This window comes from Sycon ciliatum, chromosome 7 (genome assembly GCF_964019385.1).
Source record: "Sycon ciliatum chromosome 7, ocSycCili1.1, whole genome shotgun sequence".
NCBI classification, from domain to species: domain Eukaryota; kingdom Metazoa; phylum Porifera; class Calcarea; order Leucosolenida; family Sycettidae; genus Sycon; species Sycon ciliatum.
The window spans coordinates 3,487,349-3,502,663 of NC_088649.1; the positions used below are offsets into that span (position 1 = coordinate 3,487,349).

Genomic DNA, 15,315 nt, shown 5'->3' on the forward strand with positions numbered 1-15,315 from the left:
AACTTTACTTTCCCTGGTCCAAATCAACTCTAGTTTTCTGCATATGATTCCTGGTGCTCCTGGCAATCAGATAGCACCACAAACAAAAATATGACTTTTTTGTGATAAGGTCTGTTTTCTCATCTGACGGCTCGAATGATAGCTACTCTTGACATTGCGATTTCTTCAGCTGTGAGATTCGTTTTACTTTCCGACTTTTCGTGTTTGAGTTTCCGTATGAATCGTTGTACCCATGCATTCACTCTCACAAGCTTAGAAAACGAGGAGAACTTCTCACAGGTGACTACCTCATTGTGTTCATTGCTAACAAAGGCCGATTCGGGAGAGGGACCTTCGTCCGCATTTTCCTCACAAATTGGCATTTCACTTCCCGAAGCTTGCATTGCTGGAAACATACTTTCTGGATAGGAACCAGACTTTAACCGCGTTGGACCCTCCCACCACAAGGTGTTCTGCTGTAAACTCGTTGCATTAGCTCCTCGAGAAACAATATCAGCTGGATTTTCTTTCCCAGAAACATGACCGTACATGACATTATTCACCTCGTGAATGGTTCTAATTCTTCTTGCAATAAATTGCGGCCGCTGTTGATTTCCCGTTACCCATGCTAGTGCACATTTTGAGTCGGTCCATAGGTGCGTCTTGCTGAGCTCGAATGGTACTTGCTCTCTAAGAAATTTGACCATCTTTGTACCAAGTACTACAGCATAGAGTTCTAACCTAGGAGTGGATGTGGGCTTGGTTGGCGCAATGCGACTCTTGCTAAATATCAGGTCGACTGAAACATTATCGCCACAAGTAGTGAGTAGGTACGCAGCAGCACCATACGCATGTGCGGATGCGTCAGTAAAAACGTGTAGTTCATACTTGGGAGTTGAACCGTCATCACTTCGAGTACCCACAAACCTTGGCAATTTTATTCCACTAAGTGACAACAGTGAATCACACAATTTCTGGCATTCTTTGCGTACATCATCTGGTAAGATATCATCCCACCCAAATTTTCTCTTCCAAAGCTCCTGCATGATGATTTTCGCCTCAACCGTGACAGGATTGACTACACCCATTTGGTCGAATACTGACGAAATACATTGCAGTAGCTGACGTTTTGTTTCGATCTCATGAAATGCCCTTGGCGGTGGTACCCAAATTACGTCATCCTCGGTATCCCAGCCCATGCCTAGAACTTTCGTGCGGTTACCTTTGACTTGATCATTCTCCGGCAGTGAAGAGATGAACTCGTGGTCGTTGGACGCCCATTGTCGTAGATTCATCGAAGCTTCGTTGAAAATCTGCTTCTGCTGCTTGTAGTACTGCTGCGCTGATTCCGTATCTTCTGCACTACCAAGTACATTATCGACGTAGATGTTTCGGGTGACCTCATCAGCCGTGGCTGGCTGTGTTTCTGACAAATGGTGTTGGATCGTTGCGGAGAGAAGAAAAGGACTTGCTACTACTCCGAAAGGTACATGACAAAAACGAAACGTTACCAGGTTCTCGCCGGTTGCTGGTTTGGTCGGATCCGCGACCCACAAAAATCGCGTACACTCCCGATCTGGTTGGTTTAGGCCGATCTGTAAGAAAGCCTTCTCTACGTCGCTAGAGATGGCTACCGGTGACATCCTGAACCGCAACAGTATGCCACACAAGTCGGGCAACATGACGGGACCGCGATACAGTGATTCATTCAAACTGTGGCTTTGCTTGTTAGCCTTTGCGGACGCGTCATAAACGATTCTCATTTTGGTCGACTCGCTAGTGGATTTTATCACGCAGTGATGCGGGATATAATGCACAGTGCCCTCAGGCTCCTTTGATGTGTCGACCATTTCGATCACTCCGCTTGCCAATTGCTCTTGAATCGTGTGGTGGTAGGTTGTAAGTACGTCGGTGGGAAGACGTTTTACGAGTGCACGCAATCTGCCACTGGCGAGTTGTAAGTTTTCCGGCATGTTGTGATCTTCATGTTTCCAAGGCCAGGAGACAAAATACCGCCCATTTACAAAGCGCACACTGTTCTTGAATGATTCTAGCGCAGTGTCGTCTTCCGTTTCCATTTCTTTCTCACTGATGCCAACATTTTCAAGATTCCAAAAACGTTCCAAGTCGAATTCTTTCGGTGCACATGCTTCTGCCGCAACTAACGAGAGCGCCTCGTGGCACATTAGTGTGTGATCACCATTTCCGTTCGATTTCACCTTGCCTGCCACCAAAAACCCAAGAGTGGAATCGATCAAAATGAGACCATCTGGGTATTCCAATCTTTCGCTGCCAACAAATTGAAAGTATTGGTCTGCTCCAATTATTATTAATTATTATTAAAAGCATGTCCGCGTAGGTGGCGGGGGTGCCACTTTCGCTTATGCCATTCAGGATTGATGTCTGAAGAGTAATACGATACAATGAAATGACAGAAGTGACGTCAACAAAAGCCGTTAGCAACAACACAAATATGACTAATGGAAAACTTCATCCAAAGTATAAAATAAAATAGAATATGCATACAACATGTCTGGTCAGTCCTGTTAGGTGGGGCGGGCTCCACGCCATGCCTGTCGGTCCGCTGCCATTGTGCGGACTGCGTCAACATCTAGCGGCTGGTGGAGGGTAAGTCCATGCCATGATAACAGTTCCGTCTGCAAGACCGTTACCAAAGTCGTCCGAGGTCGACCCCTGAAGCGTTCAGTGCCCTCGTCGTTGGCCAGGCGAAGATACATATCCACTGCCAACTGTGGAGGAGCAGTTGGGGCCAAACGAAAGATATGGCCAGCGAGACTGTAGCGCTGCCTTGTGATCATCTCGCTGATGGGGACAGCTCCGCAGCGCTTATACAGAGTGTCATTGCTAATTCGTTTAGGGTACCGCATGTCGATGATGCTCCTTAGCTGGGTCCTGTGGAATGAATCCATTCGCGCGAGCTCCGACATCGGTAGGCCCCAAGTGCCGCAGTTGTAGGTAAGGACTGGGATGATGTAGGCGTTGTAGAGCCTCAGCCGAAGACCTTCACTGATCTGGCGCCTCCGGGTCCAGATCTTGAGGAGTGAGTTGAAGGCGGCGGCGGCCAGTTGACGCCTCCGAGCAGCATCTTCGGCGTCACCCAGGAGGGAGCCTAGTTTGCGGACAGTACGCCACGTTTCTTGGTTCCTATCGGGAAATCGGGCGACGGTGGTATGCTCTGTCTTGGAGGGATTAACGTTCAGGTTCCATCTCGCAAGAACTGCTGGAGCTTGTTGTTCAACTTCACTGAGAAACGTCTCATCCCGGCTCACAAAATCAACATCGTCCGCGTATGCGATATCCAGCGGCAGGTCATTGTCCACAGCAGGGCGAGATGGCAGCTCCTGTCGTAGGTCCCGGAGAGCAGCCTCCAGGTACTGTATAGCAGGAAATTTTCGGACGGAATTATTTTCGGACAAAGCCGAATTTTGACCTTTCGTACGGATTTTATTTTCGTACAGTGCTGCATGCTAAAAAATATTGATGCACGTGTTTGCATGCAGTACGCGGGGCATGCAAGGCGCACTGCAAAAAGTCTGCACGCGCGTATGCGTGTTATGGCTTCAGCGCTAGCTGGCCAGCTAGCTGTACTATGAACGTTTCTGTGCTGTGAACTGCACTGCGCCACTACGCGTAGATCGACGCACTACTCATTAGTCCTGAAACATGTGAACGGAAGCCAGTCATTGTACTTGTAGCAAGAGTCCACAACCCCCCGCGCGGCGTGGATCTACCAGCCCAGGTGTGGACTCTTGTCTTGGCCTCTAGTCTTGCTTGCAGCGCGCGTGTAGTCCTTTCATGATGAAACTTGACCTGCACTGCAGTACTGCAGTGCAGGTCAAGTTTCGCATCAGTCCTGAACGAGAGCCAGTCCTTGTACTTGTAGTTGTAGTCCTTTCAAGTTTCATGATGAAATTTGGAGTGCAAAGGCCTTTGCTGGAAGAGAAATGAATGTCGAAGATGTCTCTGTGGAATTGGCTCACAACTTCCTCGGGAAATCGGCCCAAGCCTGCTCCGAAGACACCGTTACTGCCGGAATCAACGGACGATGTTGAATGCTCTGCGACCGCCCAAATCGATGCGGTGGTGATTGAAAATGCTGATAGCAAGCCAATCGGTAAACGTCGCGGCTCTTACTTCGACTACGATGATGAACTTCGGACGAAGATCTCAAAGCATGCCTGTCTCCATGGGCAGCGCAGTGCTAGTCGCTATTTCTCGAAAGAATTGGGACGAACTGTGGCACCGAGTACTGTAGCGTCGATCACGAAAAAGTACAAGCAACACCTTGTGTCCGCTCCAAGTGGTGAGAACTTTACAAAGAGCGATCGCGGAAGACCACTGATGCTCCCAAACCAGGCCGACTCAAGAGTGCAATCATATGTCCGGGCCATTCGCAAGACAGGTGGTGTGGTGAACACGTCCATTGTGCTGGCCACTGCAATTGGTGTGGCGCAACAAACGGCGCCGCAAGTGCTGGAAAGCAACGGTGGCTGGCTTGGATTCTCGAGCAGAGCTTGGGGCAAGTCGCTACTCAAGCGCATGAACTTCACCAAGCGGAAGGGAACCAAATCAGCTCTGAAAGTTCCGGACAATATTGGAGAACTCCGTGATCGCTTCACTGGCATGATCCAGAACACCATGGAGCAACACAACATCCCTCCAGAATTGGTCGTCAACTTTGACGAAACAGCAATTGCTATCGTTCCAGCTTCATCCTGGTCCATGGCTTCGTGTGGTTCGAAGCAAGTTCCCCTGACAGGTCTTGATGACAAGAGACAAATTACAGCTGTCCTTGGTTGCTCCATGGCCGGAGAGTTTCTTCCAGCTCAGCTGTTGTATGAAGGCTCAACCAATCGCTGCCACCCCAGTGTCAAATCTCCGGATGGATACGACATCTGGCACTCACCAAACCACTGGTGCAACGAGTCAATGATGCTTCGCTACGTTGAAAAAGTGCTGGTGCCGTTTTTCAACAAACAGAGAACCAAGCTACAGCTGGATGCAGCAACTCCCGGCCTCGTCATTATGGACGTATTCCGTGCCCATCGCACTCCTGCCGTCATGGATATCCTCGACACCAACAACTGCAAGTGTGTATTTGTACCTGCGAATTGCACGTCTGAAATGCAGGTGATTGATCTTGTGGTGAACAAGATTGTCAAGGATGCTATGAAGAACAAGTTCATCGAGTGGTACTCCCGGCAAGTTGTGGATGATATCAATGACACAGAAGATAGAACTGGTGAAACATGTGAGGTCGTCAGCAAATTCAAGCCAGACCTGAAACTTTCCACATTGAAACCCCTGCACGCAGAGTGGCTGATTGATGTGCTTGTGAGTGTGTCTGCAAAGCATGACGTGTTCCTGAAGGGATGGGAGATGGCCATGCGCAAGCACCAGCCATCAGCAGCCAGCACCCAACCTGGAGGAAATGAAGTCAATGCATGCCAGCCTGTTGAAGCTACTGACCACGAGGCTGATCCCATTGCCCAGGAAGATGAGTCTTGCAGCCAGATTCAGGACGAGGGCCGTATCACCATCAACAAAGCATCATCATATCTTGCTACGGAGCTACTACCACCATCTCCTCCACCATCACCAATGACAGACGACACAGGTGGTGCTGCAAGCAAATCTGCCTCCAAGCTACCTATTCCTACTGAGAGTTTCAAGCACGCCATCTGGCAAGTGACCAAGGTCCATGAGTGGTACCTACCCCTTCCGCTGTCACAGTCAACACTCTAGGGCAGAACATCGAGCCTGGCTTGTACCATCATCTCTGCAGAGATTGCACGTGCTGTACTCCAGGATCCGTCTTTAGTCCCAACGTCCGCAGATTCACCGCCTTCCTCAGCTGTTGAGCCTTTCCTGGCAGCAATTCGGTCTGGCAACCAACGGTATGATGCTGGGAACTGCGTCGGGCTTCTCGGCATTGACACACTGCTTGAATTGTTTCCGGATCTCGGTCTTGCTCTGTCACCGAAGCGTGATTTCGGCTTCTTCAATCGGCAGCATGTCGAGCGAAATCTACCCAAAATCATTGAATTCATGATGCTTTCCAAGTCTGCTTCTTTTGCTGCGTTGTTCATTCAAACTCCCTATACTGTTGCTATTTGCTTTGTCTACGGCAGACTAGTGATTTTCGACAGCCACAGGCATGGCAAGAATGGTGCACTCATTGCTATTGCTGGCAACCACTTGTCCCCGGGCCTTGCTGCCGTTTACATAGGCAGCTACATTGAACGCATTTTTAGCCTCCGAAGTCGAGTCGCCGGCTGTCAGCTTAGCTTCATTGAACTTGCCTGAATTTCCAGCGTGGAATACCTTGAACAATCTGTTGATTTCTCTTCAGATGCGCATTCAGTACATGATACAATATTATAACGTATATCACACATCTTTCAACCTTGTACATAGTACCAGTATCACACAGAATAGTATGAGCCATGCGCTGGGTCTTCAAGTAGCATTTTGATATACATCATGTATAGTGTATATATTTTCACATAAACAAATTTTAGTACGGAATTAATTTTAGTACAAAAGAGGCCGTGTACGAAATCGTACGAAAATAAATTCCGTCCGAAAATTTCCTGCTATACAGTAAATGGTGAAAAGCACTGGAGAGAGACTGTCCCCTTGAGGGACTCCGATATTTGTCTTGAAGGAGCTTTTCGATGCACCTTTCACACGAGGTTCAAGCCAGGTTTCAGTCAACAGTATACGGATCATTCGGAGCTCACTTTCTTGGAGGAAGGATTCAAGGATCCTCATCAGGACATCGCGGCGGACAGTGTCAAATGCTTTACTCATGTCAATTCCCAATATGTGGATGGACGTATTGAATCGCTGCGTCATACTACATAGCCATCGATGGCACCACACCACATCACTTGTGCTGCGGCCACGACGAAAAGCACTTTGGGATGTAGCCAGGTACTGATCAACCGCTGGCTGTATCCTCTTCAGCACAATCAGGGACAGCGTCTTTCTCAACGCCGAGAGCAGTACGATAGGGCGCGTACTAGTAAGCGGCCCTAGTGGTTTACCGGGCTTCTGCAGCAGTATTAGGGTTCCTCTGCCAACTTCGAGTGGGTCATGTGTCTCAATAGCTCGGTTCAAGATGTCGGAAGTCATCTCAGCGACAATGGGAGGACTGTACTTGAGTAACTCTCCGGAGAGATGGTCAGGGCCTGCCGCTCTCCCGTTATTCAGGCTTTGGAAGGCCCTCCTAACTTCGGACGATGTGATTTGATTGGGGAGAGGGCTGGGATCACCTAGGAATTGTGGAATGTCAGGGAGGGATTTATCATGGAATTGGCTTTCATAATGCTTGATGATGAACGCCTGCTGGTCTGCAGGGTTGATAACGACCCGCTGCTTCTCATCATGAATAATAGGCTGGCTGTACGGTTTTCGCTTCAGTAGCTGGACAGCACGGAACATCTTTGCCCCACTATCATGCAGTCGCTCCACTTCCTCTGCTTGACGATCCAAGGCTCTCTTGGCATTGTCAGATGCGATATCACGAATTTCATGCATTGTGCGATTTCTTTGATTTTTTAGTGACTGTCTTTTCTGGTCATCCCTGCACTCTCCAATCGCCAGGCGAAGATCTTTCTGCTTGCGTGACAGCAACTCAATTTCAGGGGAGAAGTCATGGCGGTGATGTTGTCTCTGCTGAGTGCCGGCCGAATCCAGTGCTGATTTGCTGAGGACTTCAGATAGGGATTCCCAGACTGCTTGGGTGCTGTTGGCTTCTGATGACACGCTGCACTGGACCTGGGTCTCCACAGTTCTCTTGTAGGATTCCCGAATTGCGACATCTGAAGCAAGCTTTCCAGTGTCAGGGCGGATGTTGCCGGCAGTGGTCTTGCGTTGGTGCATACCCAGAACACCATAGAATCTCGACATGTCCAGTCTCGCCACAACTAGGCGATGGTCGGAGAATACATATGTTCCCGCATACGACCTTGCGTCTGTTAGAAGGGGACTCTGGTTCTGACGGCAGCAGATGTAATCTATCATATTGTAAACAGGAACACCGGAATTGTCACGGCAAGGGCCTTGCCACGTTGTTTTATGTCTAGCGCTGTGCTGAAATGCTGTGTTGCCAGCGAACAGGTTGTGAGCTTCAAGGAAACTAGCAAAAACTCCACCACTCAAGTTTCGTTGACCGCGGCCATGGCGTCCAAGAAAGGACTCGCCACTTTTGCGTATCCCTAGCTTCGAGTTGAAGTCACCAGCTACGAACAACAATCCACTGGAAGCGTAGTCAGTCACGGCATTCGCCAAACTGTCAAAGAACTCACTTTGTTCATCCGGGCTTGCCCGCAGCCGTTCTGTTGTTGGACCGTAGGCGTTGATGACCGTCAACGATGATTTTTTGCTATTGGGAAATTTGAATTGAATACCGGCCGCTCTGTCAGAAATACGCCAATACCGGCTCATACAGTCCTTGAGGGCGCCTCCAACGGCAAAGCCCATACCGTAATGCCTGCACTCTGACGGCAGGCAGATGATTCTCGTTCCGTTGCCCAGCGTTTCATCAAAAGAATTTACTATTTTCGTTTCTTGAAGACAACAAACATCGACTCGGTACCTCGCGATATCCCGAGCAAGCTGCTCCCGCTTCACCTGACTAGAAATACCTCTAACGTTGAAACTTCCTATTGATATATTCTTTAGACCAGTCCTGAATGAAGAAGACATTCTCCTTTCGCGAGAGAGCGGAGTCACCCAACTCAACCTACCTTCACCCAGGTAAAAAAAAAAAAAAAAAACTCTGCTCCAATTAAGATATCAATAGGCATTGCTTCAGGTGTATTGCATAGAGGCTCTGCTAAGATAAGCTTCTGTAAGCTAGAGTGCTTTGCTGTGCTCAAAGGTACTTTCTGTAGTGGACACGAAATGTTGTTGATATCATTTGCCTGTATGGAAGCTAATTCACCATTCTTCTGCTTGATGTGCAAATTGACTACAGGGTATTCCTTTACCGATCTGTGTGTTGCACCAAAGGTTGCAAGTGAAATTCTGTCACTTCCCTCTTGTTTGAGTCCCAATGCTTTGTTGACATTCTCACTGACGTATGTTCTCGATGAACCCGTGTCAAACAAGATCCTTACAGTCTGTGACCTGTTGCCTTCCTCATTTGTTGCAGTAGTCAAAGCAGTTTGCATTAGAACCCTGTGCCCTTGTGTGTGAGAAACCATTGCCTCATCTTGTGTTGGTTCAAATGTCTCTGCCATTGCATTCAAAGTGTGTGCCTGTTTTTGTCCATCACCATGATGCTTCCCATCATTTGTTCGCTCTTCATTTGACTTGAACTTCTGTGGACACAGACTTCTGTGGTGGGATTTGCGATTGCAATGGTAGCATGTTCTAGCATTCATGCAAGCTCTTGCTCCATGTCCCGCTTTCAGACAGATGTAGCATTTCATACCCAACCGTGTTTTCCGTTCATCTAGTGATTTGTACATTTGACATTCATCAGAGTAATGCTTTCCATCACAATACATACATTTGATAGTACGAGCTACACCAGCACCCGCAAGTAGAGACTGCCCTGTTGATAGTATCTTCTTTGAGTGATTGGCGTGTTGCCATGATTGTTGACCTTTGCATGCGGCTGGTCCTTCTGCATTCTCTTTTGCCTTTAGTAAGTGCGATAGTGCCAAACGCAACTCACTAATTGTCCATTCATCGTTCTGTTTGGTGAGCTCAAGTTGTAATTTCACATCACTGGGGAGCTTGCTTAAGATTATTGTAATGAACACCTTTTGCGATACATCCTCATCTTGTGCTTCAAGGCTCCTGAGGTGCACTTCAATTTTGTCAACACAAGACCTCAAACTTTCGATTTTTGAGGTGCAGGCCGACATCTCCATTAAAGCAGTGTAGTGGGCATCCACTGTAGCTTGCTTACTCCCGTACCTCTTCTCAAGCAGATCCCGGGCAACTTCATAATTTGCATTACAGATTCTTAAACCTTTCAGCACGTCTTGTGCTTTCCCTCCCACACATTCACGGAGGTAGCTCAATTTTTCAACTGGTGACAAGGAGGAGTTGTCATGAATAGTAGCATCGAAAATGTTCCAAAACTCTTGGAACTCCATTATGTCCCCATCAAAATGCTTTAGCTCCAATTTGGGTAATCTGGCAGTTGTCTGGGGCTTCGATTCGGTTATAGTATCCCGCTCTACTATGGGTCTAGTATCCCGCTCTACCAATCTCTTTAGAAGATTTTGGGTTGACTCTTGGGTGTTAGCTTGCATCCCAATCAATTTCGTAATCTCAAGCAAGGTAGATTCTGTCTGCATTGTAGGCTGGACGCCTGATGCCACTTCCATTTTTCTCAATTTTCTCTGGAGTTTGAAACCCTTCTCTAGTGTCTCTGTCCATAACCCAGCCTCATCCTCCAAACCATTCTTTATCTCTTTGTTGTCTTTACCCTTTGGCTCATATTCCTCCACATTCTGAACAAAATCATCCAAGTTAGCTTCCGTTCTTTCCAACAATTCCTTTAAAGGGGAAGTATACCCTAAAATCAAATTTTCACCAGTTGTAGTCTTCGGGGTGCTGAGTCGAATGGTCTTGGTCCGAGGAAGCTGCGACGCTCCCTTCCTACTTGAATCCCAATCGAACTCGCGCACTTCCACCGAAACTGGGTGACTGCGCCCTACTAGATGGGGATTTGTATGCAAAATGTCACTAAAAGCGCCATTTCGTTCTTATAAAAGCACGGATGACCGCGATTGGCCCATATGTTGTAGTCTTTTGGACGCTGAGTCGACTGGTTTTGGTCCGAAAAGGCTGCGATGCAGCGTTCCTCCTTTATTCCCAATCGAACATGGTTGAACAAGCGGTCACGTGCTCCTGGGTGCCCAAATCACCTGGTCACCGCGCCAGCAGGCGACAACTTTCACACCAAGGTTCAACTCGAGTTCAACTAGAGTGACAGGACTGCACCCAAAAAAGGTCAAACAGGCTAGTAAGTTGTACCCTGCAGGCACGGTGACCAGGTGACTGGTGTACGCAGGAGCACGTGACCGCTTGTTCAACCATGTTCGATTGGGAATAAAGGAGGAACGCTGCATCGCAGCCTTTTCGGACCAAAACCAGTCGACTCAGCGTCCAAAAGACTACAACATATGGGCCAATCGCGGTCATCCGGGCTTTTATAAGAACGAAATGGCGCTTTTAGTGACATTTTGCATACAAATCTCCATCTAGTAGGGCGCAGTCACCCAGTTTCGGTGGAAGTGCGCGAGTTCGATTGGGATTCAAGTAGGAAGGGAGCGTCTCAGCTTCCTCGGACCAAGACCATTCGACTCAGCACCCCGAAGACTACAACTGGTGAAATTTTGATTTTAGGGTATACTTCCCCTATAAACCACAAAGAAACGGACTTATCTGGTTGACGGGTTTGGTTCCTGCTAGCAGATCTTCGCCGACTGTCGTCTCCTCCTGCAGCTCTTCGTACAGGAGCTTGAGAGCACGCTTGCTCGTCTGGATAGCCGTCGGCAATCTTGTGTCGCCCATTTTCACAACTCAAGCCCCAAAGGGCGAGTCAACCAGGAGCAAGGCTCGGTTGGGGGCAGTGGCGAGGAACTAGGAAGCAGGTTTCGGCACCATGTCACTAACCGGGACAAACCCGCAAGTGCACAGTTGGGAGATGAGTTGATAACTGATTTATTTGCTCGGACTGAAAGAGAATTTATACGATAAGTGAACGTGGCAGTGCAACATCGTACGGAGCACGCGCACTTCATTATTTTGGGAGAGCAGTATGCAGCAGTTGGGAAAAATGCGAGCTCTGGCATGGCTGTGTAAACCTAGGGCTGTGTTTACATGAAGCGTTTCAACCCGGGTTGAGTTCGACCCGGGTCAGATTTCAACCCGCCATGTGCACAAAGTGAATGGCGCGTTTACATGACGCATTGCGCTTGACCCGGGTTGAAATTTCGCCCCGGGTTGATTTCAACCCTCCCCTTGGGGGGAGGGTTGAAATCAACCCGGGTCAAGAAAATCGTACAAACGTACTTCTGTGCGTATCTCGCGCCAGGTTTGAACAGCACTGCAGATGCAAATTTCGCGCGAACGGATTCACGTGACCATACAGGACTGTAGAAGTGGACTTTTGGCGGCATATCATACAGTTAGGGGAGGACCATCCAAGGAACGATCATGCGTTCTACGTAAAGCTGTTGCTGTCTGCTGGAGTAAAACCAGGAGATGTGAAGCAAGTAGATCTAAATGGCCGACGTGGATTCTGCAGAATTACATTTTGTAGCACTGAAGTAAGGGACGATGTTGTGACGAAAGGCCTGCAGGCTAACGGAACGCCTTTGACCTTGGTGGTTGGAGATGGTGCTGTAGTGTCAGTCCATGCTTTTGGCGTGGCTGAAGACGTTTCCCTCCCCTCCATTGTCTCTGCAATCGAGAAATTCGGCACTGTGATCGGCAAACCAAAGCGGGAGGTGAAAACCATTGAAGCCTGTACCTTCACCACTGGAACGGTGTACGTCAGTATAGTACCGACCGTAGCTGTCCCCTCTGTGATTGTCTTGCCTGGCACACACCAGAGAATCCGTGTATGGCACAAGGGTCAGACCCCAACATGCTATAAGTGTGGGTCAAGCCACCACGTGTCCAGAAATTGCACTCAGCAGATGCAACGGGGCAAGAACTCTGCATCTGGTACGCTGTACTCCAGTATGGTAGGGTCAAGCGCAGGTCAAGCCAACAACTCTGTGCACCACAGCTCTGAACCCCAGCCACCACCTCCAGTACTTGGCGCCTCGAGTTCATCTACGGATGCAGAGTCAGAGATCTCATCTCGACCTCGTGAACCTTGTACGGACCCAGCACAACCCCACGCGGATCCAAAGGACAAGCAGAGCACTAGGAATATATCGGAACTGTTGCAGCAGGCTCGCAATGAGACCACCAGTCCGAGCAGAACCCCAATGCAGGATATGAACAAATTCTGCAGAGGAAAGACAGCTCACCAGTCACCTGACGCTGAGGGCTTCACCCTGGCTTCTGGGAAACACACCTTCCCAGCACAGTCCAGGACTGCACTGCACAGCACTGAAGGATTTTCTGAAAGTAATGAACTGCCAGTTGGAAATGCAGATTCACAAGAGGATGCAGACAGCAGCCTGGCGAATGTTACAATCGGTGGGATAACCTTTGAGTACTGATTTGATCTTCTTTTACATAATCTATGACAGAGTCAAACCCAACTGCCAGACTCCAACCCACTTTTACAAGAACAGCCATGTCTTCACTTAACCCCCTTGCTGACTCATTTAGTCCGTCAGTTCCACTACCTTCTCCTACCCACCCAAGTGCACTTCGCGTTCTATTTCTCAACATCAGGAGCCTGCGTAACAAACTCAATGACATCCTACTGCTCACACAACAACTCAACGCCCCGGATATAGTCTGTGTCAACGAAACCTGGCTCGACGCCACTGTTTCGGACCAAGAAATAGCCCTGACTGGATATAGTGTAACACGCAGAGACCGTAGTGGTCGAGTAGGAGGAGGAGTTTGCATATACTGGAAGTCATGTCTTCCGGTAAAACCAAGAGACGACATAACAACTGATGGTGTGGAAAGTTGCTGGTGTGAAGTCGCTTGCAAACCCCGCAGTTGTCTTGTTGGAACGATCTACCGCCCTCCATCTGAACCTGTGGGTTACTGGGACAAGCTAGACGAACATCTTTGCGCTGCTCTAAGGCCACAGCCAAATGCTATCGTTTGTGGTGACTTTAATGTGAATATTGACCTAAGTGCCAGGGACCCTCAGTATCACTACTTATCTGACTTGCTGAACAGCTATGCTCTGCATCACGGTGTCAACAAGTCTACGCGATTTAGCTCAACAGGACAAGACAGCACCCTCGATTTGATACTGAACAATTTTGATCCTTCCACTACAGCGAAGATCATCCCGGTCGCTTTCAGTGACCATGCTGCCGTGGCCAGTGACTTTCACCTCATTGTGCCTCGTGGATCTGACACCACACGTTTATACCGCAACTATCACCGGATAAACCACGATCACTTCTGGCGTGACTTAACCCAGAAGAACTTGTGTAGTATTACCGGCAACCCAAGCGCCATGTGGACCGAGTGGTCTAGCCGGTTTATTGAGGTTTTGGATGTCCATGCCCCACTGCAAAGTAATCACAGAACGAAGAAGCCTTCAGTGCCATGGATTGACCGGCAATTGTTGTACTTACTACACAAGCGGAATAGGTTGCACCGAAAGTGGCTCTCTGCTAAGACACAGGAGACTTATGATGAATTTAGTACAGCCAGACGTGCGGCAACTAGCTACAACAGGACCCGGAAACAGGAATTCTACAACTCCAAATTTCAGCAATGTACTGGAAATGCCAGAGAGACTTGGAAAATAATCAAGGAGTTGACAGGCAAACAGTCGACGTACAGGGATCCACAGTGCACGGTGGATGCGATTCGAGACACTTTTTCGAAAGTTGTGGAAGATCCAGCTCGCCCTGCACAGCTACGCCTACCCCTTGGGCCTCCACCTGCGGTGCACTTCTCGGAATTCTTGCCAGTCTCCATTGCAACTACTCGGAAAATGTTGGAACAGTTGGACACCAGAAAAGCCACTGGGAGTGATGATATTCCAGCAAGTCTCCTCCAGATGCATGCTGACATCCTGGCACCGTCACTCACGCTACTATTTAATAAGTCATTGAGAGAAGGACAGTTTCCTGCGGCAATGAAGGTGGGTAAGATACGGCCTCTGTTCAAGGCTGGAGACCCCAGCCAACCCAAGAATTACCGACCAGTCTCCCTATTGCCGATAGTGTCGAAAGTGCTTGAGCGTATTGTTCATAAGCAGCTTCTGCAGTACCTCAACACGAACAATTTCTTGCCTACTAGTCAGTTTGATTACAGACACCAGCATTCCACAGCAGATGCCTTAGCGCTAGCTGTAGAGAACATCAATGAAGCACAAGCCGCTGGGCAGCACACAGGAGTAGCATTTGTCGACATGTCTAAAGCCTTCGACAAGGTAAAGCATAGCATTCTGGTTGAGGACCTCTTTGAACTGGGTCTCACTAGCACTGCTTTGCAATGGTTTTCAGACTACTTGATGTATCGCCGGCAATACGTGGAGACAGGAAAAACCAGAAGTACAACTTATGACAGCCAGTCAGGGGTTCCTCAAGGGTCAGTTCTCGGACCTTTGCTCTTCGTTCTGTATGTGAGGGATATTGCCGGCGACCTTGCCCCTCATGACGTCACCACTATTCAGTTTGCTGATGACAT

The 15,315-nt window shown here is 48.7% G+C and overlaps 1 protein-coding gene across 1 annotated transcript; it reads left to right on the forward strand.

The window, feature by feature from the left end:
• The first annotated feature begins 3,648 nt into the window (after positions 1-3,648).
• LOC135820748 (uncharacterized) lies at positions 3,649-6,578 on the forward strand. The gene has a single exon (XM_065333769.1). The coding sequence runs from the start codon at positions 3,949-3,951 to the stop codon at positions 5,743-5,745; it is 1,797 nt and encodes a 598-aa protein (XP_065189841.1). The 5' UTR covers positions 3,649-3,948; the 3' UTR covers positions 5,746-6,578.
• Positions 6,579-15,315: the final 8,737 nt, after the last annotated feature.

Coding starts and splice junctions, on each gene's coding strand:
- LOC135820748 (XM_065333769.1), top strand. CDS start 3,949: ATGTCGAAGATGTCTCTGTGGAATTGGCTCACAACTTCCTCGGGAAAT.